General features: G+C 37.0%; 3 protein-coding genes and 1 long non-coding RNA gene across 7 annotated transcripts; all 4 read right to left on the bottom strand.

The window, feature by feature from the left end:
- Positions 1-668: 668 nt before the first annotated feature.
- On the bottom strand, positions 669-2,171 carry LOC146735217 (uncharacterized). Its single transcript, XM_085507167.1, has one exon. The coding sequence runs from the start codon at positions 2,050-2,052 to the stop codon at positions 1,018-1,020; it is 1,035 nt and encodes a 344-aa protein (XP_085363293.1). The 5' UTR covers positions 2,053-2,171; the 3' UTR covers positions 669-1,017.
- On the bottom strand, positions 669-20,822 carry LOC146735215 (uncharacterized). Of its 4 annotated transcripts, XR_014931415.1 has the most exons (6): positions 20,683-20,822; positions 12,110-12,152; positions 9,437-9,498; positions 4,775-4,991; positions 4,446-4,526; positions 669-729 (listed from the first exon to the last, which is right to left on the bottom strand). It is a non-coding gene; the product is annotated as an uncharacterized LOC146735215 (long non-coding RNA). The 4 variants fall into 4 exon arrangements; XR_014931414.1 differs by having other exon boundaries at positions 4,446-4,991; XR_014931416.1 differs by having other exon boundaries at positions 4,446-4,991; positions 9,437-9,476.
- On the bottom strand, positions 2,565-3,485 carry LOC146735216 (uncharacterized). The gene is made up of 2 exons (XM_085506821.1): positions 2,682-3,485; positions 2,565-2,572 (listed from the first exon to the last, which is right to left on the bottom strand). The coding sequence occupies exons 1-2, from the start codon at positions 3,478-3,480 to the stop codon at positions 2,565-2,567; spliced, it is 807 nt and encodes a 268-aa protein (XP_085362947.1). The 5' UTR covers positions 3,481-3,485.
- A 1,339-nt stretch (positions 20,823-22,161) lies between the features above and the next one.
- On the bottom strand, positions 22,162-22,587 carry LOC146735214 (uncharacterized). Its single transcript, XM_085507389.1, has one exon. The coding sequence runs from the start codon at positions 22,585-22,587 to the stop codon at positions 22,162-22,164; it is 426 nt and encodes a 141-aa protein (XP_085363515.1).
- Between the last annotated feature and the right edge of the window lie 2,916 nt (positions 22,588-25,503).

Below are 25,503 nucleotides of genomic sequence, written 5' to 3'. Positions count from 1 at the left end.
ACATTATCTTTTGTGACCAGCGACACTGTGTTTGTGACTTGAGTAAAGTTCAAACAGAATATCAGTTTCTTTTGTGACCAGCGACACTGTGGGTGTGACTTGAGTAAAGTTCAAACAGAATATCAGTTTCTTTTGTGACCAGCGACACTGTGTTTGTGACTTGAGTAAAGTTCAAACAGAATATCAGTTTCTTTTGTGACCAGCGACACTGTGTTTGTGACTTGAGTAAAGTTCAAACAGAATATCAGTTTCTTTTGTGACCAGCGACACTGTGTTTGTGACTTGAGTAAAGTTCAAAAAGAATATCAGTTTTTTGTTGCAACGTGAGAAATAAAGCTCCAATGCGTGATCAATATATCCGGAGAAAATTTAGTATTGATCTTCCGTGACAGCTAAATTATGTAAATTTGTGATTAATAATAAAAAGCTAATCGGGTATGAGCATTATCCCAAAGCACCTACACACCAGGTTTAACTGAAACATAATTTCGCAATACTATTGAAACGGCTAAAGTTTGTCTACTTATCAAGCAAACATTAGTAAAATAATATTAACGGATGTAAAGTAAAAACTGTTCAGGTATGTGTATTATCCCACAAAAATATATGTACCAAGTTTCATTGGAATCTGACAGGTGGTTCTTGGGATATGTAAATTATTGGTACCCAATTGGAAATGCAGTTTTTATTGAATCTCAAGGACAGCTGTAATTACATAACTGGATCCATCTAAAAAAATACAAATGATACACAATATACAGTATCAAATTTAGTTAAAAAAAATACTATAAAGTAATAATGTGCACATAATGTTATAATAAAAAATGATAATTATAATACATATCGCAATTGGCTGGTGACCTGATGAGAATGTCTTCATACTGTCTATACAAGTTAATTACTTAAGATAATTAAAGCAAAACAATACATGTGTTTATTGAGATAATACACCTATATCATTGTACGATAATCTGATAACATGATGTGCAGGTCACATTTTGCATACATGGCCATGAGTTAGAAAAGTAGCACATGTCTGAAGGTTTCTGTGCCCCCACGTCTTGCAAGTTTTTGGTCTACATTATCTATTTCATAGCTCAACTTAATCTCGTGTTTTTTTAATGTCCTTTCTTTTCTAGAAAGAAAGCACATTCTGAATGAGTCTGTTCCATGACTCACTTTACTAATCTCGCTTGTATTATACTTCTGTCCAGTTTTCAAACATTCTAACACAACCAATAATTCATTTCCCAATTTATCAGCGTTCTTTCTGGAATGAACAATTTGCGTGCACACGTGTTCTTCTCGACCGCTTGAATATGTAAAACCCTTGTAACATTGTTTACACTGAAATGGCTTCAACCCTGTATGTGTACGCATGTGCCGTTTTAGATGGCTAGAATTAGTGAAGCATTTCTCACATTGTTTACACTGAAATGTCTTCAACCCAGTATGTGTACGCATATGCTGTTTTAGATGGCTAGACCAAGTAAAACACTTCTCGCATTGTGTGCACTGGAATGGCTTCAACCCCGCATGTGTAAGCATGTGCTGTTTTAGATGGCTAGACTGAGTGAAGCATTTCTCGCATTGTTTGCACTGAAATGGTTTCAACCCAGTATGTGTAAGCATGTGCCGTTTTAGATTGCTAGACAGAGTGAAGCATTTCTCACATTGTTTGCACTGAAATGGCTTCAACCCCGCATGTGTAAGCATGTGCTGTTTTAGATGGCTAGCCAGAGTGAAGCATTTCTCACACTGTTTGCACTGAAATGGTTTCAGCCCTGTATGTGTAAGCATGTGCTGTTTTAAATGGCAAAACCGAGTGAAGCACTTCTCACATTGTTTGCACTGAAATGGTTTCAGCCCTGTATGTGTAAGCATGTGCCGTTTTAGATGGCTAGAATTAGTGAAGCATTTCTCACACTGTTTGCACTGAAATGGTTTCAGCCCTGTATGTGTAAGCATGTGCTGTTTTAGATGGCAAAACAGAGTGAAGCACTTCTCACATTGTTTGCACTGAAATGGTTTCAGTCCTGTATGTGTAAGCATGTGCTGTTTTAGATGGCAAAACCGAGTGAAGCATTTCTCACATTGTTTGCACTGAAATGGCTTCAACCCAGTATGTGTAAGAATATGATTTTTTAGACTACCAGACTGAGTGAAGCATTTCTCGCATTGTTTGCACTGAAATGGTTTCAACCCAGTATGTGTAAGCATGTGCTGTTTTAGATGGCTAGACTGAGTGAAGCATTTCTCGCATTGTTTGCACTGAAATGGTTTCAACCCAGTATGTGTAAGCATGTGCCGTTTTAGATTGCTAGACAGAGTGAAGCATTTATCACATTGTTTGCACTGAAATGGCTTCAACCCCGCATGTGTAAGCATGTGCTGTTTTAGATGGCTAGCCAGAGTGAAGCATTTCTCACACTGTTTGCACTGAAATGGTTTCAGCCCTGTATGTGTAAGCATGTGCTGTTTTAGATGGCAAAACTGAGTGAAGCACTTCTCACATTGTTTGCACTGAAATGGTTTCAGCCCTGTATGTGTAAGCATGTGCCATTTTAGATGGCTAGAATTAGTGAAGCATTTATCACACTGTTTGCACTGAAATGGTTTCAGCCCTGTATGTGTAAGCATGTGCTGTTTTAGATGGCAAAACTGAGTGAAGCACTTCTCACATTGTTTGCACTGAAATGGTTTCAGCCCTGTATGTGTAAGCATGTGCCGTTTTAGATGGCTAGAATTAGTGAAGCATTTCTCACACTGTTTGCACTGAAATGGCTTCAACCCTGTATGTGTAAGCATGTGCTGTTTTAGATAGCTAGACTGAGTGAAGCATTTCTCACATTGTTTGCACTGAAATGGCTTCAACCCAGTATGTGTAAGAATATGATTTTTTAGACTACCAGACTGAGTGAAGCATTTCTCGCATTGTTTGCACTGAAACGGTTTCAACCCTGTATGTGTAAGCATGTGCTGTTTTAGATGGCAAAACCGAGTGAAGCACTTCTCACATTGTTTGCACTGAAATGGTTTCAGCCCTGTATGTGTAAGCATGTGCCGTTTTAGGTGGCTAGACAGAGTGAAGCATTTCTCACATTGTTTGCACTGAAATGGCTTCAACCCAGTATGTGTAAACATGTGCTGTTTTAGATGGCTAGACCAAGTAAAAAACTTCTCGCATTGTGTGCACTGGAATGGCTTTAATCCAGTATGTATACGCATGTGAAATGTTAGACCACTTGGCTGAGTGAAGCATTTCTCACATTGTTTGCACTGAAATGTCTTCAACCCAGTATGTGTAAGAATATGATTTTTTAGACTACCAGACTGAGTGAAGCATTTCTCGCATTGTTTGCACTGAAATGGTTTCAACCCAGTATGTGTAAACATGTGCTGTTTTAGATGGCTAGACCAAGTAAAAAACTTCTCGCATTGTGTGCACTGGAATGGCTTCAACCCAGTGTGTGTACGCATGTGAATTGTTAGACCACTTGGCTGAGTGAAGCATTTCTCACATTGTTTGCACTGAAATGTCTTCAACCCAGTATGTGTAAGAATATGATTTTTTAGACTACCAGATTGAGTGAAGCATTTCTCACATTGTTTGCACTGAAATGGTTTCAACCCAGTATGTGTAAGCATGTGCTGTTTTAGATGGCTAGACTGAGTGAAGCATTTCTCGCATTGTTTGCACTGAAATGGCTTCAACCCCGCATGTGTGAGCATGTGCAGTTTTAGATGGCTAGACTGAGTCATGCATTTCTCACACTGTTTGCACTGAAATGGTTTCAGCCCTGTATGTGTAAGCATGTGCTGTTTTAGATGGCTAGACTGAGTGAAGCACTTCTCACATTGTTTGCACTGAAATGGTTTCAGCCCTGTATGTGTACGCATGTGAATTGTTAGATCACTTGTCCGAGTGAAGTATTTCTCACATTGTTTGCACTGAAATGGTTTCAACCCTGTATGTGTAAGCATGTGTTGTTTTAGATGGCTAGACTGAGTGAAGCATTTCTCGCATTGTTTGCACTGAAATGGCTTCAACCCCGCATGTGTGAGCATGTGCAGTTTTAGATGGCTAGACTGAGTAATGCATTTCTCACACTGTTTGCACTGAAATGGTTTCAGCACTGTATGTGTAAGCATGTGCTGTTTTAGATGGCAAAACCGAGTGAAGCACTTCTCACATTGTTTGCACTGAAATGGTTTCAGCCCTGTATGTGTAAGCATGTGCCGTTTTAGATGGCTAGAATTAGTGAAGCATTTCTCACACTGTTTGCACTGAAATGGCTTCAACCCTGTATGTGTAAGCATGTGCTGTTTTAGATGGCTAGACTGAGTGAAGCATTTCTCACATTGTTTGCACTGAAATGGCTTCAACCTTGTATGTGCAATCATATGATTTTGTAGATGGCTAGAGCAAATAAAACACTTCTCACATTGTTTGCACTGAAACACTTTTTTCTTGGACTGCACATCTTCAGTCTCCATGTTGATTTCGTCATCATCTTCACTGTTATCTGGATGTAAAGACATTTTACAATATGTATTTACTTCTACTATTAGGTTATAATAATATATCTGAGTGTATGAGTTAAAATGCAATATGAATGTAATCTAATTAGATGTTGACAGCAGTTTGAAATAAAACAACAAACTCAGCAAGCAATCACATTACACAATTCAATTCAAGTCAATGAACTATCATGCAATTCTAAAATTGCACATTTAAATTGTGTTATTTTCTCATTAATAATATAAAGCATACCATATGACATTGAAAGAATAATTCGCTATGTGTATATGCAGGTAATCTGATAAATTGGCAGTCACTCTAATTATAGAGCGTTTGTATTTATTTGTTAAAGTGCAGCATTGTTACTTCTTTGGAAATCTTGAAAAAATAGACATGAAATGTACTCTTCCTGAGTTTCATTGTGTGAAGTGTTCTTCATCTATACATTAGCAGCAATTTCAGTTTTCACCTACAAAATAATGAAACACATTTGTGTCTACTGAGTGAAAAGTTGAAAGGCATAATGAAATGTATCAAAATATATTTACAGTACGACATTACATTGACCTAGCTAAAATGATGAAGATCTTAGCTATAGTGTACCAGCTAATTATGTGCTGAATGATTTCAGCAAAATAGCTAACTGAACGAAATGTATCATAGTGAAAGTATGGTGCGACATTATAGGAGCCTAGTAAGATTACATGTAGATTATTAAGTTGGTAGGTTAGTACCTCTGCGTCTCCATGCCGTCTAACACACATGTGTATTAGCTAACTGGCTGTAATCAAATATATTCTGGTATGTATGACGATTGCTTAGCAGGTAAGATAGCTATTCTGATAGTCTCCATAGAATGCTGACAAGAATATAATTTACCAAAGTTATGGTGTGGCATCCGAACATCCCAGGTAGAAAGAATGCAATGGCTACTGTATTGGGGTTACTTTATTCACTTGGTTAAATGTTTGGAGATTTTGAATATGTCAATGCATGGAGGTAAAAAATAGGAGGAGTCACAATTGGTTTAAGATCGAAGGTCCCATGACCATTTCCGCCGTTTACGCAATGACATTTTTGCGTGAAAGCATATTTCGTCTAATTCGCGTTTTCCTTGCAGACGAATTATATAAGCTTTATTTTCAATGCCTGTTACTAATTCACACATTAAAAACTAGTGTTACACTTCCACTGTGATGGACACGTCCAAGGATTATCGCTATCCTTACTGCAGTTCACACTAAGCACGGCAATCATTTTGCCAAGTAAAAAATATTCAGACAATGTTATCATTCCGTATGTGACATCGTCACACCAGAAGCTACAGTTACCCAAAAAAACAAGATAAGCTCTAGCAATATTTGATGTATTCAAAGCACATCGATGTGAAGATGACGAATGTGTTTGTTCCGGCCTATCCGATCGGTTGCAAGCCTTTGATTTTACCATCAATAAACCTTCTAAGACTCGCTGAAATCTTAACTTTCAATTGTTGTACACTGACCATATTTTGAAGGGACTACAGACGGGAGCTGATATTTCCGATGTCACTATTACGGACGTACTTAGAGAACCCTCGGGAATATTCGAAAACTGTCTGGCCAAAGGTCATTGTTTAAAATGGCGTCACTGGAACTTAAGTTGTGTATGCGTTCTCGAAAACGATGATTGTTTCAAGTCATCGGAAGTAAATGAAATTAAAAAAGTCGTGATTGAAGAGGATATATTTTGTCTCAAAACCGCGACGCCAGGATAATAGTGAACGATGTACCCGGATGTTTTCCAATACCGATAACTACAATAAAAAAAATTAAAGTTTCCGTCTTTTACTGAATGCGCGTGGAGTACTCCGTAGGGACGTAGTTTTAACACCATTGCAAAGATCGTAAAGTAGGCTTCAATTTGAACTAACACCTAAGTGGGCCAATTTCGTGCAACCCTGCGAAAACAGCCGTTGAAATGACCTACAAAAATTCCACGAAAAAACAAGTCATGAATGACACTGCCTTCGCTAGTTGTCATTCTAAAGTTGCATGGACATAAATTGGAAAACGTGATTTCTATGGCATTTTCAAGTTTTCTCCATCCAGGTCAGCATTATTCTCAGCAAGGAAACCAGATAGCACCAAACCAGTACAACAGGTAAAATGACAAGGAAGTATACAAATCAGAACTGCAAATATGTAGAGTCACTGTTGTGTCTGTTTGGATAAACTAGTTTGTGGCCCTGGATTAGTTTCAATATCTCTAATAAGGACAAGATTACTTCTCATACGACAATGATACAAATAAAGTGCAAAAATCCAGAAAAATATTATCAAGTTTTTATTATCATACATTAATATTAACAAATCGTGTGAAATTTTATGTACAGAGAAACACATATTTATACTTTGGTTGACAGAACTTCTCAAAGTAAAAAAAGAGGACCTGCGAAACTTTATACAATTGTCAGACACGCAGTGAATAGTACCGGTATGTTTTTGTAATACATGCAGTTCAAGTGTCTTTGCTCTGGCTCTGCACCTGAAAAAAAAGAACATTTAGCCCAAAGTAAGCAGAGGTTGTAGCATATGTGCTCCCATTGGCTGTTAGATTTAATTAAAAAGATATTTGAGTCTTTTTAGTACGAACAAATATTACTTAATAAATTTATACCAGCCAGAAAGAAATTGCAGTTCACACTGTACTATTGTAAACATGTTCTACCAAAGTCTAGGATGAACTAATTCAACAGTCTGTTTTCACTCTACAAAGTTGTCAAATTAATATTTACGGGATTCTGCAAAAATAAAATATTAAGAATGTCCAAAAAGCCAGAGTACTTGTGTTTTCAATGTCATTAAAATCTGACCAGGGATATGCCGAAAATTTCACTTGAGCTGAACCAAATGGATGCCAAGCTATCAAAAAAAATAAAAAAAACTATTGAAAAATACAAAAAAAATACATTTAATATAAAAGTAAATAAAAAACTAATCAGCAGAGGTAGTGATCATGTAACCTAAGTGTATATCGAATTTCCTTTGAACTGGATTGCATTGTCTCAGATTGGCTGCTAATTTACATGTTAATTTGCATACTAAATAACATATTGTTGTTGTATTAAAATAATATACAAAATAATATACGGAGTTTTGAAAAACAAAATTATGACTATTAAGTAAACATCATTAAAATAGAGGATTACGTGAATTTGGCCCCCATCCCTAATATTGTTTCACATATCCCTTAAAAACATGGCCGCCGTTAAATCCATGTCAATCGAGGTCTGTAATTTATTTTCCTGCTGATAATGGAGATAAATTATGGTAGCTAAATATTGAAATTGCCACCCTGACTTCAGTACCGAAATAAATAGCTGATTGGGAAAATGTGTCTCTGTTGACAGAGGTTCGATTTACCGATAAACTTCAACACCGCATGGAGGTCCCGGTCACGAGTCTAGTAACGCACTCGGGTATCATATTTACTTCAAAGGTAATTTAAAAGTGATGATAGATTCATTGATATTGAATTACAATACTTTTCAATTTCATCATTGCTTTCAAGCAGTCACGGTTGGCCGAACTTGACTTGTGTTTTCTCGATAATTCTAGTCTAATATGTCGTCACGAAACCAAGTTTCAATCTGCTAGCAGTTGCCAATGAACACCGGAAATAGCAATCATACATAACAGAATCACGATCAGCGTGTTCTAAACGTTTACGTTTTTATTATTCCATTATTTTATATGCCAAACGTTATTCCCAAGCCTCCTAAATGACGAGATAAACTTTCGATTTACACGTTTCATAACCAGTTCTTGAACTAATAGCAGGACTGTTTTTCTGGCAAAGTGTGACACTGTGCGATCGCTAGTTTCTCACTAAAGTCAGGACACAAAAGGATAAATCAAAGTTCATAATAAATACCATAAGCACAGTTTCTTACCTTTGAGATAGAATTTAATCTATGTAAGCCTTGTGCAAAGAAAGATACAGTCCCGGAATACAATATCCTCAGACGAAATTAGCGGTTAGACTGGCGCATGCGCAATACGGTATGCCAGTTCTCTTGCGAGATGTCGTTAAACCTCGGATTTGTCCGGCAAATTTCGGCACTTGTACTAGTAAAATGTTGAAAATCACAGAAAAACACAATGAAACTTTGGCGAATCAAAAAAATACTTGGCGTGCATATGTATGGCATTGAGAATTACATTTGCACCAACTTGGAAACAAATTGGACAGAGCATATCAAAGTTATAAGAGGTAAAAGACGGACGGACGGACGGACGGACGGACAGACGGACAGAACCGAATCTATAAGCCTTCGGCAGACTTCGTCTGCGAAGGCTAAAAAACATAACTTACTGATAGATCGCCCAAGTAAAATTACTCTTATTCTCGTAAAACAGCGCAGAGCAACCGAGAAAAAAATGCCTTTGGCTACGAGGACAGTGAACGCTTGCGTCGGAAATGATCATGGGTTTCAAAAAAGACGTTTAAACAGACAAGCTAGGAGGATTAACTCGACTAGAAACAAAGGAAATTTAATAGGCTAAAACCAGTTGTAACTTCTTTAGTCTTTTACCTCCATGGTCAATGTTAACGCGCAATGTTTGCAAAATGGACCGTCAGGTTGTCATCACAAACCAGTGTCTTGAGAACCTGTTCAATGTCTCAGAACTTTAAATCCGCTAAAAATAAACGCATATCCTCGTTAACAAAAAAATTACGACATGCAGATACAATGTAGATGTAATGTAGATGTAATGTATCAAAGTAAAAATATGGTATATCAGAGCAGTCTTTCTAGAATGTTAATTTTAAGATATTACCTACATGTAGATATATTGTAGAATTTATATATTAAAGTAAAAAGTATGACACTCTCCTTGTACTAAAATTAACGAAATGAACTATACTTACCGAAAAGAGATTCTGAATTGGAAAACCTTTATTCAGTACACTGTACAAACCCAAATATATATCTATGTTAATAAATTATAAACAAATACGTTGTTATCAAAACATTTTAAGTATATATAGTAATAAACAGCAGTGTATGGTTGCAGACAATTTGCCACATATTTAGCATACAATTTGCTTAAATTATTCCTCCTTGAAAATTTTATACATTCAACGCCAGAATCAGATGTTGGTCACTAAGTGATATCTGAAGTACCGTAAGCATGTTGTACATTTTAACATACATTTTCTATGTCAATATATTTTCGAAATTGAAAAAAAAAAACTTTTCTTCAAATGTTTTATTTTTGATAGCGCCTGTGGCAGACAGACTAAATACTAGTGAATGTCCACGCTATTGAATTATGTGCTTTCTGACTTCCGTAGGTCATTGTTTATAGACCATATAAATGGTTTTGAGAGTGACATTGTCTACCAAACATGACAGTGTCACCAGATTGTTTGAAGCCTCGGGGAAAATACTGCTTTTACACAAGTGAATAACAACAATGAAAGGAATCATCAAAACTACAAAGAGTTTAGAAATTTGAGTGATGGACCCAAGTTATTGTTATAGCACAGTCTCCAGCAGGTATTTTACCCATAGGTAAATGTAGATGCAATCTAGCGGAAATGCTATTTATTAATGTGTCTCTACAGTGCCTAGCATAATAGCTACATGTAGATACAATGTAGATGGTATGTAAATATATTGTGTGATATCAGAGTAGCCTATCGAGCTAGAATATAATGCTAGTTTTCTATGCGTTGCTACAGAGGCTAGGATAATATTTGTGACTTATTTTGGTGCGAACATTTTTCATTTAATTAATTTCTACCATTACAAAGTTTTAAGGGTGAGTCCCAGGTTCGTGAAATATTTTTGGACATTTTTTTTTACATATTTTCAAATGTTGCAAGGTTGTCTTCACACTAATAAAACAAAATAGTTAATTTGGTACTTAGAAAAGTGCCAAATATTAATAAAAATGCGACGATAAACAGCTACGAGTGTCATTGTTTTTATACAGGCTTAATGACGAGGCTAATTAAAATAGATTGACGGACGATTATGCAAATCACTGCCCCCTTCTCAATGAAAGTTATGCGTGTGCTCCACTTAGTAATTACATCAGCAACATGGCTGCCGCCAGTGCTAACACGTTTATATCGTAAAAAATTCCTCGTAAAAAGAGAAAAGCTGGTCCGCCAAAAAACAAAACAAAAAAACGCAAGAATGCGGAGATGCAGTTCGACCTAAAATTGTCTGATACTGGTTCATGTATGACGACCAAGATGCTTTCTTGAGTTCTGACTCTGATTCGGGCTGATCATTGACACGATGACGCTTTGAACCACAGTCCCACTTTCTTGAAGGACTGTGTTTTGACGAAGCAGCAATGCCGTCCAAGATATTACACGACTCGGAATCCACGTCTTTTCTAAGTACAAATCGTTTTGTGTAATATATTCGTAGTTTAGACAGCTCACGTGAGTGGTGCTGCGGCAACAACAACTGTTTTCACTCCTAACGAACGCGACCAACCGGACGCGACAGGACTAAAGACTATATAGAACTTCCGGATGTAGCTATGTTAGGAATTATTTTATCACGCTAACAAGACTAACATGGCTTATGACCTTATCCCACAGATTCATTACACTTTGCGTTTATTTTTCTGATAAGATTAAATCATTGTCCTCCCATGTTTGCTCAGTAAACAAGTAACGCCATTTTACCGAGTGGTTTCCAAAACTTCGTTGCATTTTCCCAAAAAATATCCGTCGTTGTATCATTATTTTCGTCGATCGGGACGTCAAAAATTCGAGTATTATCCAAGCATAATACCATACAAAAATTATCGTTTCAAATAGGTTTCTAGTCGAGTAGAAAAACAATAAATTACTTTTATGCAAATTTGCTGTTTTCGAGCCTTTCATTTTGGCACTACGCGCTTTACTTTAATAGACGTCTGACAGACACAAGATCAATGGAACAGTTCTTTTTTTTACAGAAGATTCTCAACTAGTATACCAATAACTGTATCGCATTATTCGATGAACTTATTAAAACGACAGAAACCTGGAGTCGAATAAAATCAAATGGTAATTTATTCAGAAGTTAAAAAGTTTTCACTTTTGACTCCCATTTCAAGAAAACAAAGGCTCGCATTGTACTGTCCGGACACGGTCCGATTCCCAGTCTGCTGATCAGTTTTTAACAATAGACAGGATGTCTGTAACTTCAGTATGTTTTCCGTGTTTTGAGTGAAAACAACTCAAAAAAGCCTATTTTCGGAAGAAACACGCATACACTTCACTCGTTTGGGAAATAAATATAACATTTTCACACAATTCACACACAGAGCTAACTAAAAATGTATAACATGTAGGTAGTCATATGCCATCTTCACTGTGAAATACAGGTTTGAATATAATCGCCTACGAACCTGGGTCTCAAGTCGCGTTTAAATAATTTTGGGAGTTTAAAACAAAATCATTTATTTCCACTAATACAAGTGTGACTTTCTAAAAAAATTTTGTACCCTCAATTAACAACCAAGAACTATATAATAATTGTTTTTGAAATACAGGGCACACCATCGTGAAACTTTAATATCTAGCAAAACTTACCATTGACTGGTTCTTCTCTTTCTTTCTTGTCACAATCTGGTAACTGTTGAACAAAATGTGCAACGGTCAGTTTAATTTGTATTTTATTTCATTATTTATTGATTTAGTTTTGTATAGTGGCATTTTGAGAGGTTTCTTTGTTTCAACTTATTTGATTTACGTTTTTTACTGTAGTGTGAGCGTAATTCAAACTCACTGCCCTTAAAAGCCAATTATACTTCGATGACACAATAGTGTACCACGCCACGACGTGATTCGAACCTTGCCGTTTGTATTAGGTGGTTTTGTCACGAGGTAATATGCGACCACTTCTATGTTTTATTGTGATTTTGTGAGAGTTGAATAATGGCTCCCTCGATTGTCACGCCTTGACATAGATTTAATCTGTGATAGGTAGTTTTGATGGTTAAAAACCTTTCACTTAGGTAACCGGGATTCGGTCGTTTCCACGCTAGGCTGACAAAAGACACACACAAGCTTCGTTCATGTTCCCAAACGGTTCTCTGCCAAGTCCCTGGTTTTCACCCGAGACAGCATTAAATCAATCTTTATTTCTTGTCACCCCTTAACCAATTACAGTCAGTATAAGAGACTCCAAGGCCTTGCCTTCCAACAAACAACCAATCAAATGAAAGTTTTACACATCATAATCAATTAATTACTCGTCAAGCTGTCTAAAGAAAACATTTCTATACATTGTCAACGCTAACTAATATTGATGGGGTAATAGTCTCGCACTAACATTCCACAAAGATACCACCTTAGTTAAAATCGCAAACAACATTGGTTTAGAATTACAGCTACTGTCTTGTATCTTAAAAACTGCAGAGTCATAAGATGTTTTTGGTTGATTTCGACCAGCTCGCCATCTGGTCTTGTCATTAACCTTTATCAGTATATGTCATGGCAACCACTGTCAAACTGACTGAAATATAAATCATCATAAATCACACGGCTATGTTTGCGTGAACCGACTGACTGTATGATCATCCTGTTTAACAAGCTAGGATTTATTACAATTATTATCATTAAATTGTCAAGTTATTTTTTCAACCTTATTGGTAATATCTTACGGATCTTTGTATATACCAATTCCTATATAACGACCCTCATTGAAGGGCATATATTTTGTAGCATTACCAATCTGTTGTAGGAACGTTGGAATTGTGCCTGAGCTTTTAGTCAATGTATTATTATAACTGAATTATTGAACGTAGTAAATGTGTTGATTAAAAAATAACGTTCTACCATGAAAATACCACCACTTATTACATATGCTCTGCAGTTCATTTTGATTTGTCCCTGAAATCAAAATCGGTATTTCCACACCCCATATGCAAAATAGGTCTGAAAGCAAACAAAGTAGTCCCTTTAGGAGTACTGTTTTTCGAAACATAGCAAAAATAAACAATATTTAGAAGTACGATATTTTTCCCTTGGGGTACATGAATATACTTACTTGCCAAGGAAATTGAAATTTGAACAACAGTAATAGTAATTATAGGTAGTCAGTTATTTTTACTAAAACAAATTTGCATATCACCTGCAAAACTAGGCGTTAAGGTGTTCTTTTTTTCACATAAAACGAACTGACTAAACATGCAGAATTGTTATTGAATCGGACATTGATAGCGTTGTGTTTTCTTGAGTTGAACAGACGTGAGGTGTAATTCAAACTTGTTTATTTATACTCAGCATGAACATCAATACGTTGTACAGCGAATACTACTTGATACAAGTAACCTGTAGAATGCTGTGTGGGTAATATTTTTATATTGATTTTTGCTGCATTTGCAGCAAATAGTTACCAAACAATGAGAAATCTATTGGATTGAATATACCTCTTAGGTGGCTTCACATGCATAGTTCAAGCCTGCCTAACCGGTGCTTATACCAGGATTTAGTTACAGCTTCATGTTCCCAGTAATCCCAGTAATTCATGAAAGACTGGCACTCCCATGCAATTAACAGCGAGTTAAATTCTTGGGATTGAAACATATATTTTGAAGTCACTGATGTAGGCAATGAATAACTTAAAGTTGACATAAAGACGAGGTAGTGCTCAACTAGAGGCTGAAATTATAATTAATTTGTTTATTTCAATTTCTCCTGAAGTCAAATAGAATACACTGGTGAAACACGATAGTACCCATGGGCGAAAGGATGTTTTGGGGTGTAGTTTACATTGTGTATGGAGTGGTAGGATCGGGTGTAATTTGTTCATTTCCAACTCTTATGAAGTCACGTAGAATTTCACTTAATTTATTTTTGCTGACATGTTTTCAAGCATTACATGTGAATCCAATTTTCACTGTGCTGTGTCTCAATAGAGTGTGAGGGAAATGGCATTTTCACTGGAATTTATTTCAGGGGGAAAATGTTTTCAGTGATAATGAAGTATTATGACAGAACCCCATACCCTCCCCGTGGCTTTCATTGCGTATGGAAGTTATTTTCATGAGTGATGCGGTGTATCCTGCTGCCGTACTTTCACGAGCGAAGCCACTGGGAGGGTATGGAGTTCTGTTATTATTACATATGTCCCATATTTGATTATTTCATATTAAAGAAAGAACGTGCAACAAATCGGGATAGAAATTTAGGTCGGGGAACCCAATTGCCCATTAATATGCTCCAAGACAATGCTGCGACCTAGCAACGCGTGTCAGTGTAGAACGCGTGTCACTGTACGTGTGAAAATAAAATAATCAGACGTCTAAACTTGAGTCATTGTCTGAATAAATACTGCTCAACTTGACTAAGTGTTCAAAACGTCATAAAAAAGACGCCGCCGACGATGCGCGTCGCACAATCTTTTTGCTAGCTGTCAAACAACTTGTCAAGTCAAAACATCTACGCGCCAAAGTGAAAAGGCTGATTTTACTGCGGGTCCAGGCTGCGGGTGGATGTTCAGAGAGCCCTTCAAGATTGATAAAACTCAGTTTCCAGGTGGTCAACATACATTAAGTTTTCCCAATCCTAGTACCGTAAAGGGGGTAATTATTCACTGGGTTTTAATTTAGCTTATTTCGCTGACTGGAAAAATGCGCTAAATTAAAACACAGTGAATATGTAAAATTTAGCATAGAACACATTATCTAAATGATAAAACCGTGAATTTAAAACCCACTGAATATGCCTGAAATGGTAAATCAGTGAAATTTAAACCCAGTGAAAATTAGTCATTTTACAGTATTCTATGTGATGTACATCTAACATGCCAAAAATGAACGATTGGTGAACGATTTGAACCTGACAAAAATAGCAGACGGAAATGTGATTTTAAAAATAGATACCAGGAAGGGGAGGGGGTAAAAGAAAAGTTATATAACATTTTATTATTCAATAATTTATTAAAATACATAAGTTTGTCCAATTCCCTGTGATACAACACCTCAGACATAGCTCATTGTACTCGGTTTGAGTGTGGGTACAAAGTTACTATTTGATTTTTTTATATCTTTTTTCATTAATGAGAAATATGACCCCAAAGTTAGAGTAACTGTTCACCAGGAATGGCTTTTTAACTCTTCTGTGATTTTTTTGGGCTTGGCTGATTTTGTTCAAACTTGATAGGCAGATCGTACCATCACTAATTGGAAAAACAATCCTGACCCACCGCTACCATGGCAACAGCCAAAATCTGTTTTTTGAATACTTTCGCCCCAAATTTATTACCTCCTACCAGTCTTGTAATAGCAGTGGCCAAATGATCATGCCTTTTATTCTGGCTACGTTGCGCACTGGTAAGAGATCACTGGCGCCGACATTGTTGCACTGTCAACGTAATCCCAATTGAACTTTGAATAAAATCTAAATGCTGCCTCCAATCTAGAAAATACTATCGCAAAACGGTTGGAAATAATACAATAAAGGTACTTCTAAAGACTGAATGTTATTTTGCGAACCTCGTATAAAGGTGCCTGGTTTTAGTTATAAACCGACGTTAGCTTCACGTTCATGTCCTACCATGGTAACAGCCGAAAACATATTGCTTGTTTTTTACCGGCTTGTTTTCATTGGCAACCGAAGTATTTTTATTTTGTAAACAAGTCATTGTCAATGACACGTCCCCGTTCCGTTCATATTTGAGTGACATATACATTCAAAGCAGATCATGACCGAAATGCACCTGCATATGTACAACACATTGTGCTAAATCTGAACAAAATCCATCCATGCATGACTGAGATCCGGTTCTGGAATTGTGAAAATACGTGATTTTGTTAAGCTATTGTTAAGCAGATCATGAAACAAAGGCACATATCTATTTGTGACATGATGTACCATGTGTGTGTGAAGTTTGAACTTGATCAATCCAGACATGTCTTGGATACGGATCCAGAACTGAATTCTTTAACAAAATGGCCGCCAGTCGGCCATTTCGAACTTGATCCGGAAAAAAAAAAGACGTGCATCAAGGTCCTATTATGTTTAATGTATGTACCAAATTTGAACAAAATCCATCCATGCATAACTGAGATACGGGTCCGGAATGGTGAAAATGTGCGATTTCAATGCATTTTCGGCCTTAAAGCGGCCGCCATTTGGCTATCGTTAATGAGATCATGATACAAATGCACATACATATTTGTGACATGATGTACCTTGTGTGTGTGAAGTTTGAACTCGATCAATCCAAGCATGTCTCGGATACGGATCCAGAACTGAATTCTTTAAAACAAAATGGCCGCCAGTCGGCTATTTCGAACTTGATCCGAAAAAAAAAATGACGTGCATCAAGGTCCTATTATGTTTAATGTATGTACCAAGTTTGAATGAAATCCGTCCATGCATAACTGAGATCCGGGTCCGGAATGGTGAAAATGTGCGATTTCAATGCAGTTTCGGCCTTAAAGCGGCCGCCATTTGGCTATCGTTAATGAGATCATGAAACAAATACACATACATATTTGTGACATGATGTACCTTGTGTGTGTGAAGTTTGAACTTGATCAATCCAGACATGTCTCGGATACGGATCCAGAACTGAATTCTTTAAAACAAAATGGCCGCCAGTCGGCTATTTCGAACTTGATCCGAAAAAAAAAATGACGTGCATCAAGGTCCTATTATGTTTAATGTATGTACCAAATTTGAATGAAATCCGTCCATGCATAACTGAGATCCGGGTCCGGAATGGTGAAAATGTGCGATTTCAATGCATTTTCGGCCTTAAAGCGGCCGCCATTTGGCTATCGTTAATGAGATCATGAAACAAATGCACATACATATTTGTGACATGATGTACCTTGTGTGTGTGAAGTTTGAACTCGATCAATCCAAGCATGTCTCAGATACGGATCCAGAACTGAATTCTTTAAAACAAAATGGCCGCCAGTCGGCCATTTCGAACCCGATCCAAAAAAAAAAATGACGTGCATCAAGGTCCTATTATGTTTAATGTATGTACCAAATTTGAACAAAATCCGTCCATGCATAACTGAGATCCGGGTCCGGAATGGTGAAAATGTGCGATTTTGATGCATTTTCGGCCTTAAAATGGCCGCTATTCGGCTATCGTTAATCGGATCATGAAAAAAATGCATGTGCATATGTCCCATATAATGTGTGATGTATGAGTGAAGTTTGAACTCAATCGGTCCATGCATGTTCGAGATACAGGTGATCACGGACGCACGGACGCACGGACGCACGGACGGACGGACGCACACAGGGCAAAACATAAGTCCCCGTTTTCGGACTGCGTCCGAACGGGGACTAATAAATGTTCGTCTGCTATTTTTATCCAGTTTAGCAACATTTTTTGCATATTAGGTGTACATCACATGGAATACTACGATTGACAGAACTTGGTGTATGTTGACTGAGTTTTATCATAGTACGAAGTACCAGGAGGTTTCTGCTGGCGACGTTGCGGCGTTACCCAGTTCCAAATAAAGATTACCAACGCCAAATGAGCAACATTTTAACCGGTAATCAAGATTCATTCAATCCACGGCTAGCAAGCAACATCAGAAGCGAAGTTGTAGCATGCAGTACTAGTAAGTCATCCCGTCAGTGGAGTACCACAGTAGAACGGCATGCTTGCCTTCAGCATTGTATTCAAATGAATCACGTGGTGTGTCGTTCTCGTTCAAACCCGGAATTCGATCAATAGGGGAGTTTCAGTATAAAAAAACACATTGCAAATCATGCAAGTTCAACATTTTCAAACCAATATACTAAAACAGGAATGCTCAGAGTGCAAAAGTATGATAGTTATTACTTTCCAGTATACACATCTCTGTTAATACTATCCCTCACATGTTCTACTCCCAATTACTCCTGCGTGAAATGGTGAGCCTCTTTTCATGTTGACATTCAGACTAAAATCATGTGACAGGCTGTTAAAATTGGCTGTTGCATACTCTTTCGCCGGTCTGGGAAATGTGTTTAATTAGCTCTCATTCAAGCAACAATGCAGATTTCCCAGTGGGAGTGAAACTATTCAACTCTGCCATTAAAAAATAGGGGTGTTTTCAGGAAAAAACGAATAACCCTGGAATGCACACAAAATACTGAATTTCGGAACAAATCGTGCATTACTTACAGCAGCAGAATACCACAGAAATATCAGACGAAACATGAAAACACTATATATTGTATTTCGGCCTGAACCCTCTATATTGCAATTCAAGGAATTAACCCCTTATGTGCATCCATTTCCCACCTTGGTATCACCCAAGCCTGAAAACAAACTCTTAATACCACGCTGAAGCGTTTGGTAATAAAATATGGATTGTTAAATAATAGTTTCACGAGGAGTTGACATCGTAGAGAGCATAAAAAGGAGGGTGTGCGTAACGATCATCAGGTTGAGAAGCTACCGTAGGAGGAATTACAGCGACGGTCTGAATCGGGCTTCTCACGACAGCGCTTTGCCTGGTTAGTCTAGTTGTTAACGTTAGAGCGGCATTTGTATTGGGGACAACTAATCGGAGAAGTGCCAAACACGTGTTGGTACTCTAGAATATATCATGCGAAAAACGTTCGGAAAATAAAACAACGCTAATGATTGGCGCATACAAACGAAACGCAAAACTGTCGTTCCATATTAGGAATGACACGCGACTAACACGAGACAGAACTTTAGTGGGAATTTCGGGGGTAAGCAGACAAAGTATCATGAGAACGCAATGGGAAACAATGTAGCGAACGTTTGGAGATAGCATCACAGTTACTACAGAAACCAATATAGTCTCTCAGGGTTCAACTCGTGGTTATCAAAACAATGTCTGAAGTTACAAACTAACTTAGAACACATCATAAAGAAAGTAAAATGTTGCATGTTAGATAACTGCGCGCGACATCACCCATGCAATAATGTTTTCGGTATTTTCACGGTCGATATGCAAATAAACATGGTATATCCATTGGCTACCGAACTATTTTTATTTTGTTATTTTTATCCGCCGGCGGTTTAAATCGTTCAGCAATATTGTTGGCATATTAGGTGTATCACATGGAAAACTACGATTGGGAGAACTTAATGTATGTTGACCACCTGGAAACTGAGTTTTATAAACCTTGAAGGGCTCGCGAAAGATCCACCCGCAGTAAAATCAGCGATTACTATGGAGCCGCAACCATCAACATCGACATACCAGGAGGTTTCTGCTGGCGACGTTGCGGCGTTACTCAGTTCCAAATAAAGATTACCAACGCCAAATAAATAACATTTTAACCGGTAACCAAGGCTCATTCAATCCACGACCAGCAAGCAATGTCCCAAACTAAAGTCAACCCGTCAGTGGAGTACCGCAGTTGCACGGCATGTTTGTCAATGCACAATTATGTGATGGAACTTTTAACTTCAACGTAAACTGTGTATCATAGTCGTCCAGTTCAAGTTCTGGTTCTGTCCTGGCCCCAACTAAGTATAAAACGCCCAAGAGTTATTTATTCGAACGGTGACTCAGATTAGACGTCTGATCATTTAATTTTCACAAAGACAGTGACACGCGTTCTACACTGACACGCATTGCAAGGGCGTAACACTATCTCGGAACATATTAATGGGCAATGCGGCTCCCCGACCTAATTTCCATCCCTGCTTGTTGCACGATCTTTCTTCAATATGAAATATTCAAATATAGAACATATGTAATAATAACAGAACCCCATACCTTCCTTGTGGCTTTCGTTGCGTATGTAAGTTATTTTCACTCGAGATGCGGTGTATTCTGCTGTACTTTCACGAGCTTCGCTGTGAAAGTATGGCCGCCGGATACACTGCATCACTCGTGAAAATAACTTCAATACCCAACGAAAGATGCGAGATGCAGTGTATTCGCTTCGCTCGTGAGAGTACGGCCGCAGGATACACCGCATCACTCGTGAAAATAATTTCCATACGCAACGAAAGCCACGAGGAGAGTGTTGGGTTCTGTCATATTATTCTACACCAGTGCAACAAAGCATGGCAATGGTCTCTTGGGTTTCGATTACACGCCGCTAGGACAACACACGCCATCAGTTCGTACGCATTATTTGTTATTTCACGAGATCAATAACTCAGAAAACATGAATGTCTGTCGAGTATACTATTATAGCAGACATGTAACACTTACCTTTCTCAAAGATATTCCTTAATTTTGACTGAAAGTTGTCCTATAAATTCTGTTTGGTGCAGTCAATCGCACAATGGTGGAGATCACGTTGACCTTCACTCAATACCCTCTACGGTGAAACCATTTTATTAACAGTGACATCGCCTCTAGATGGCGCTATTGTTAAATCCATTAAATGCTCAAAGTTGATTCTGCAGAGGAGTCACGGCTCAGACAGGTATTGTTACATATTGCACTGTATGAAAACCTTACTCTCATTTCCTTTTGCGTATCTGAATATCATGATGATTCTCGGTGTTGTTGGAATGTTTGAGTGAAAATGATACCATCTAATGATGAAAAAACGAAAAAGTTTGAAGTGACGTTGAAAATTGTTAAATATATTCTACGCATTTTGCACGAAACAAAAAATGCAAAGAATGAATTTATAATCACTCATAACGGGAATTATGTTCGCCCAGTCTGCATAGACTTACACCCACCATTATTGACATTTGGTGTAAAAATGTCTTCATATACAGACCCACTAAAAGGTATTCACGCACCGCATCACACGCACTTACCAACTACGAAATCATTCAATAAAATAGCTAGTTAGAATATGTAAATTATAAACTACGGCGATATTTAGGTAGCTATTTAGAATATCTCAATTATAAACTACGACGTTATTTAGGTAGCTATTTAGAATATCTTAAATATAAACTACGGCGCTATTTATTTAGCTATTTAGAATATCTTAATTATAAAGTAGGGCGCCATTTTGGTAGCTATTAAGAATATCTAAATTATAAACTACGTCGCTATTTATTTAGCTGTTTAGAATATCTTAAATATAAACTACGGCGCTATTTACTTAGCTATTTAGAATATCTTAATTATAAACTACGACGCTATTTAGGTAGCCTTTTAAAATATCTTAAATATAAACTACGGCGTTATTTAGTTAGCTGTTTAGAATATCCTAAATATAAACTACGGCGCTACTAGTATTTTTGTAGCTATTTAGAATATCTTAATTATAAACTACGACGCTATTTAGGTAGCTATTTAGAATATCTTAATTATAAACTACGGCGCAATTTAGCTATTTCAAATATCTAACTTATGAACTACGGCGCTATTTATTTAGCTATTTAGAATATTTAATTATTAACTACAGCGCTATTTACTTCGCTATTTAAAATATCTTAATTATAAACTACGGCGTTATTTATTTAGCTATTTAGATTATTTCAATTATAAACTACGGCGTTATTCAAGTAGCTATTTAGAGTCACTTAATTATAAACTACAGCGCTATTTATTTAGCTATTTAGATTATTTCAATTATAAACTACGGCGTTATTCAAGTAGCTATTTAGAATATCTTAATTATAAACTACGGCGTTATTTAGGCAGCTATTTAGAATATCTCAATTGTAAACTACGGCGATTTTTGTGTAGCTATTTAGAATATCTCAATTATAAACTCCGGCGCTATATTAGGTTAATCTTGTTTGCCATGGAAATATTCTTTGCAACCCATATTTTTTGAAGTCGTGCCAAGGCACTGGTTGCCATTCCAATTCTGTTATTGATTTCTGTTTCGCTGGAAACATCTTCTGGGATTGTTGATCCAAGATATTTGAAGCTGTGTACTTGTTCGAGTTGTTCACCATTTACCTTTGCTGATATTGTTTGGGTATTCTTATTATTTGTAACCATTGTGACCATTGTTTTACTCTTTTCAGCACTGATTTCCATACCGTAACTTCTTGACGTCTTGTCTAACCTTTCTGTTAGGTCTTCAAGATCTTTGGCATTATCTGTTATTAGGTCGATATCATCTGCAAAGCACAAGTTGTTGATAACCAATCCTCCAATTTTTGCACCTCCGTGGAACCCTTCAAGTGCATCCAACATAATTCTTTCCAAAAAAAGATTAAAAAATGAGGGTGAAAGAATGCAGCCCTGTCGAGCGCCGACGTTGGTTTGAAACCATTCACTATACGTGTTGCCAATCAAATACTGCAGTCTTTCCATGCGTATACAGTTGTCATACTCGGTCTAAAGCTTTTTTGAAGTCGATGAAGTTATGGAATAGATAAGATTAGTGGTTGCGATGTTTTTCACACAGTATTCTTAGATTTGTTATTTGCTCGACCGTGCTTCTGCCTTTCCTAAAGCCAGCTTGGGTATCACATTCTGATGCACTGAGAACTTCAATTCTAGGTGTAATTCTGTTTTGAATTATTATGAGAAGAACCTTGCTAGCGTGACTTGTGAGGCTGATGGTGCGGTTGTCAGCACATTTCTTGCTTGTTGAATTTTTCGGGATAGGGATTAAAATTAACTCGGTCCATTGTGTTGGCCATTCTTCTTTCTTTAATATCTCGTTGCATAGGAGCAGCAAAATATCTACCATGGGCTCACCACAATTTTTTATCAGTTCGTCAGTAATGTAATCACTAGAAGAAGACAATTTTAAGTGAAATTTAACCAATATCTAAAAAATATACACAGGAGTCGAACCATGATCAAACTTGGTCGAGAACACAAACTGGTTAATGTAATATTCAATATTATACATTGAAATTAATCAAGGATGATACGGACAAGGTAAAAAAGAAACTTGTTAGATGTACTTTTCATAGTGTATCATTATAACTGAGATAAGAGAATGTCGCAATGCGTCCGTTACAGTAAAACCCAAACTGCCTTGTTATAAAATGTAGCTTTAAAATAAAGTGTCGCGATAATAACATTTTAACCAATTTCATATCAATAATTCTCTATCTTTCGATTAAATAAATGTGTGTGTACAAAATCGAGCACTTTTATTTTGGATACGCAGTCACTCAATAATATATTTTGGAAATGTAAGACTATAGCTTTTACAATTGTCCAATACATTAATTATATATATTACATTACGTAAGACAGGTAATATTTAAGAACACATGTTCTAAACTAAACGATGCTCGCTTTAGATAATGGGTATTCAGACATATTCAGAACTCATATGCAGGACACAGGCCGTTCACAACGACCTTTACCTTCGATGTTGTTCAAGAATACCAACTTGAGTGCAGATAATCTTGAAAACAAATACACTAATACAAAGATTGCAAAAAACCGTGCTGCTTTACTGCCCTCCGTAGTGACCAAGATTTGAGTGGTGTTCTCACTAGACGAAATAAAATGTGTGTGTGAACAGAATACACCGTTGTGGCGCCGGCGTTGTTGACACCGTCCTAAATGGGGTGGACCAGATCCTAAACGCCGTTGTCACACCGGCTCTTACACAATGGAATGTGTGTTTGAGTCTAACTCAATAAACACCGTTCAACTGATTAATTCATGGCCACGCAAAAAAACTATTGCCAACTTTAATATTATTTTTTTTTAATTCGGGGTAATGTTTAAAAATAAATTTGAAAATAAGGCAACTTATATTTTGAACCGCAGCCTGAAGGAATTGGAGACTCGGAATCATCCGATCATATTCAAATGCCTAGGACTTACTAGGGAAATGATTATAATAGTTTCATGGTTATGTGTTCGCGCGTTAGGGTCATCACTGACAACATACATTGTGATGTAAATATATATTTGTGGTCTTGATCCACTAGGTACAGATTGCCGTTTTGTTCATGAAACCAATGATTTTGCCGACCGGCATCAAACTTTTGATCTCCAATTATTCTGTGTATCATAAATGACGTAGATTTTGTATGGACGGTAAATGGCCACGATCTACGCTCTAGAAAAAAAATGTACAGTCAGGGAAATTGGGCGCAGTACGTGTTTCAGTTAAACAGCGACTCACGGGGATGATAGTGTACATAGGTAAGTTGTTGATTAAACATTTTGTTGTTATCAAATGTTTTCGTGTTCTAATTCTCTGTCACCACATTTAAAAGCAAAGAGGAATATCATTTCTATTTATTTTGAAAATATTTTCGTCTTCGCAGAACTAGATGGCATAGACACGGGTTCCAATGACGTAGGACGACTAGGAAGCAAAAACCATATTTTTCTTACACGGGAATTACTTGGCTTGCTTGTGCATGTGTGTACAAATGTTAGTTACACACTCTTCTCGTTAGTTCGTCCCCCTACGCTATGTGTATTGCTTATTTCAACTGTAATATTCACGGTATTCAAATAGGGGGTGTAGTGAGGTAATAACCGATACATCATTTACATATGACTAGTCGATGTTTCTGAATAGCAGGGATTATTTCGTTCATTTATTAAATCTGTTAAATTATAATGCCGGCGCGCCTCCCCTTAAATCCACACGTGCTTGTGATAAATGACCTGCAAATAAACCTACCAGACTTTTACTATAAGGCTCTGAATGTTTGGACAGATATACCAAGTTTCGATTACAATAATCAAATATCGAATCGCATTAACATATATTAAAAAGAAAATAAATGAGCTTTCCTTCGCGGTATTCAAAAAAGTAGCATAAATTGAAAATTATTTACCGAACATTCAAAAGCTAAGATTATCTGATCTGATCAATAAAAGTTATCAGGACACTAGATGTATCACTTAAACGGCATGAATCATGCTCTGTTGGTACCCTGGATCCCCCCCCCGCGACATATCACATACTGTACCATCAAATAAATCTTTTAGTATGATTTTTATAAAAAGAGAACTTGCTTTTACTTACTTACTTTATGATCTGTCTAAATGTTACGTTTTACCATTCACGATAGTAATTGATACGAAATCTGCAGCATTTCAATTTAAAGTACTTGACAAAATGCGAAGGTAGAAAACCCAACCTGTTCATTCTGCAACACATCTAGTGAAACTATTAAT

The sequence above is a fragment of the Saccoglossus kowalevskii genome, chromosome 13, assembly GCF_978046115.1.
Source record: "Saccoglossus kowalevskii chromosome 13, keSacKowa6.1, whole genome shotgun sequence".
Classification (NCBI taxonomy): Eukaryota; Metazoa; Hemichordata; class Enteropneusta; family Harrimaniidae; genus Saccoglossus; species Saccoglossus kowalevskii.
The sequence above is the reverse complement of the archived record's forward strand: the minus strand, read 5'-3'. Positions and strand labels throughout refer to the sequence as shown.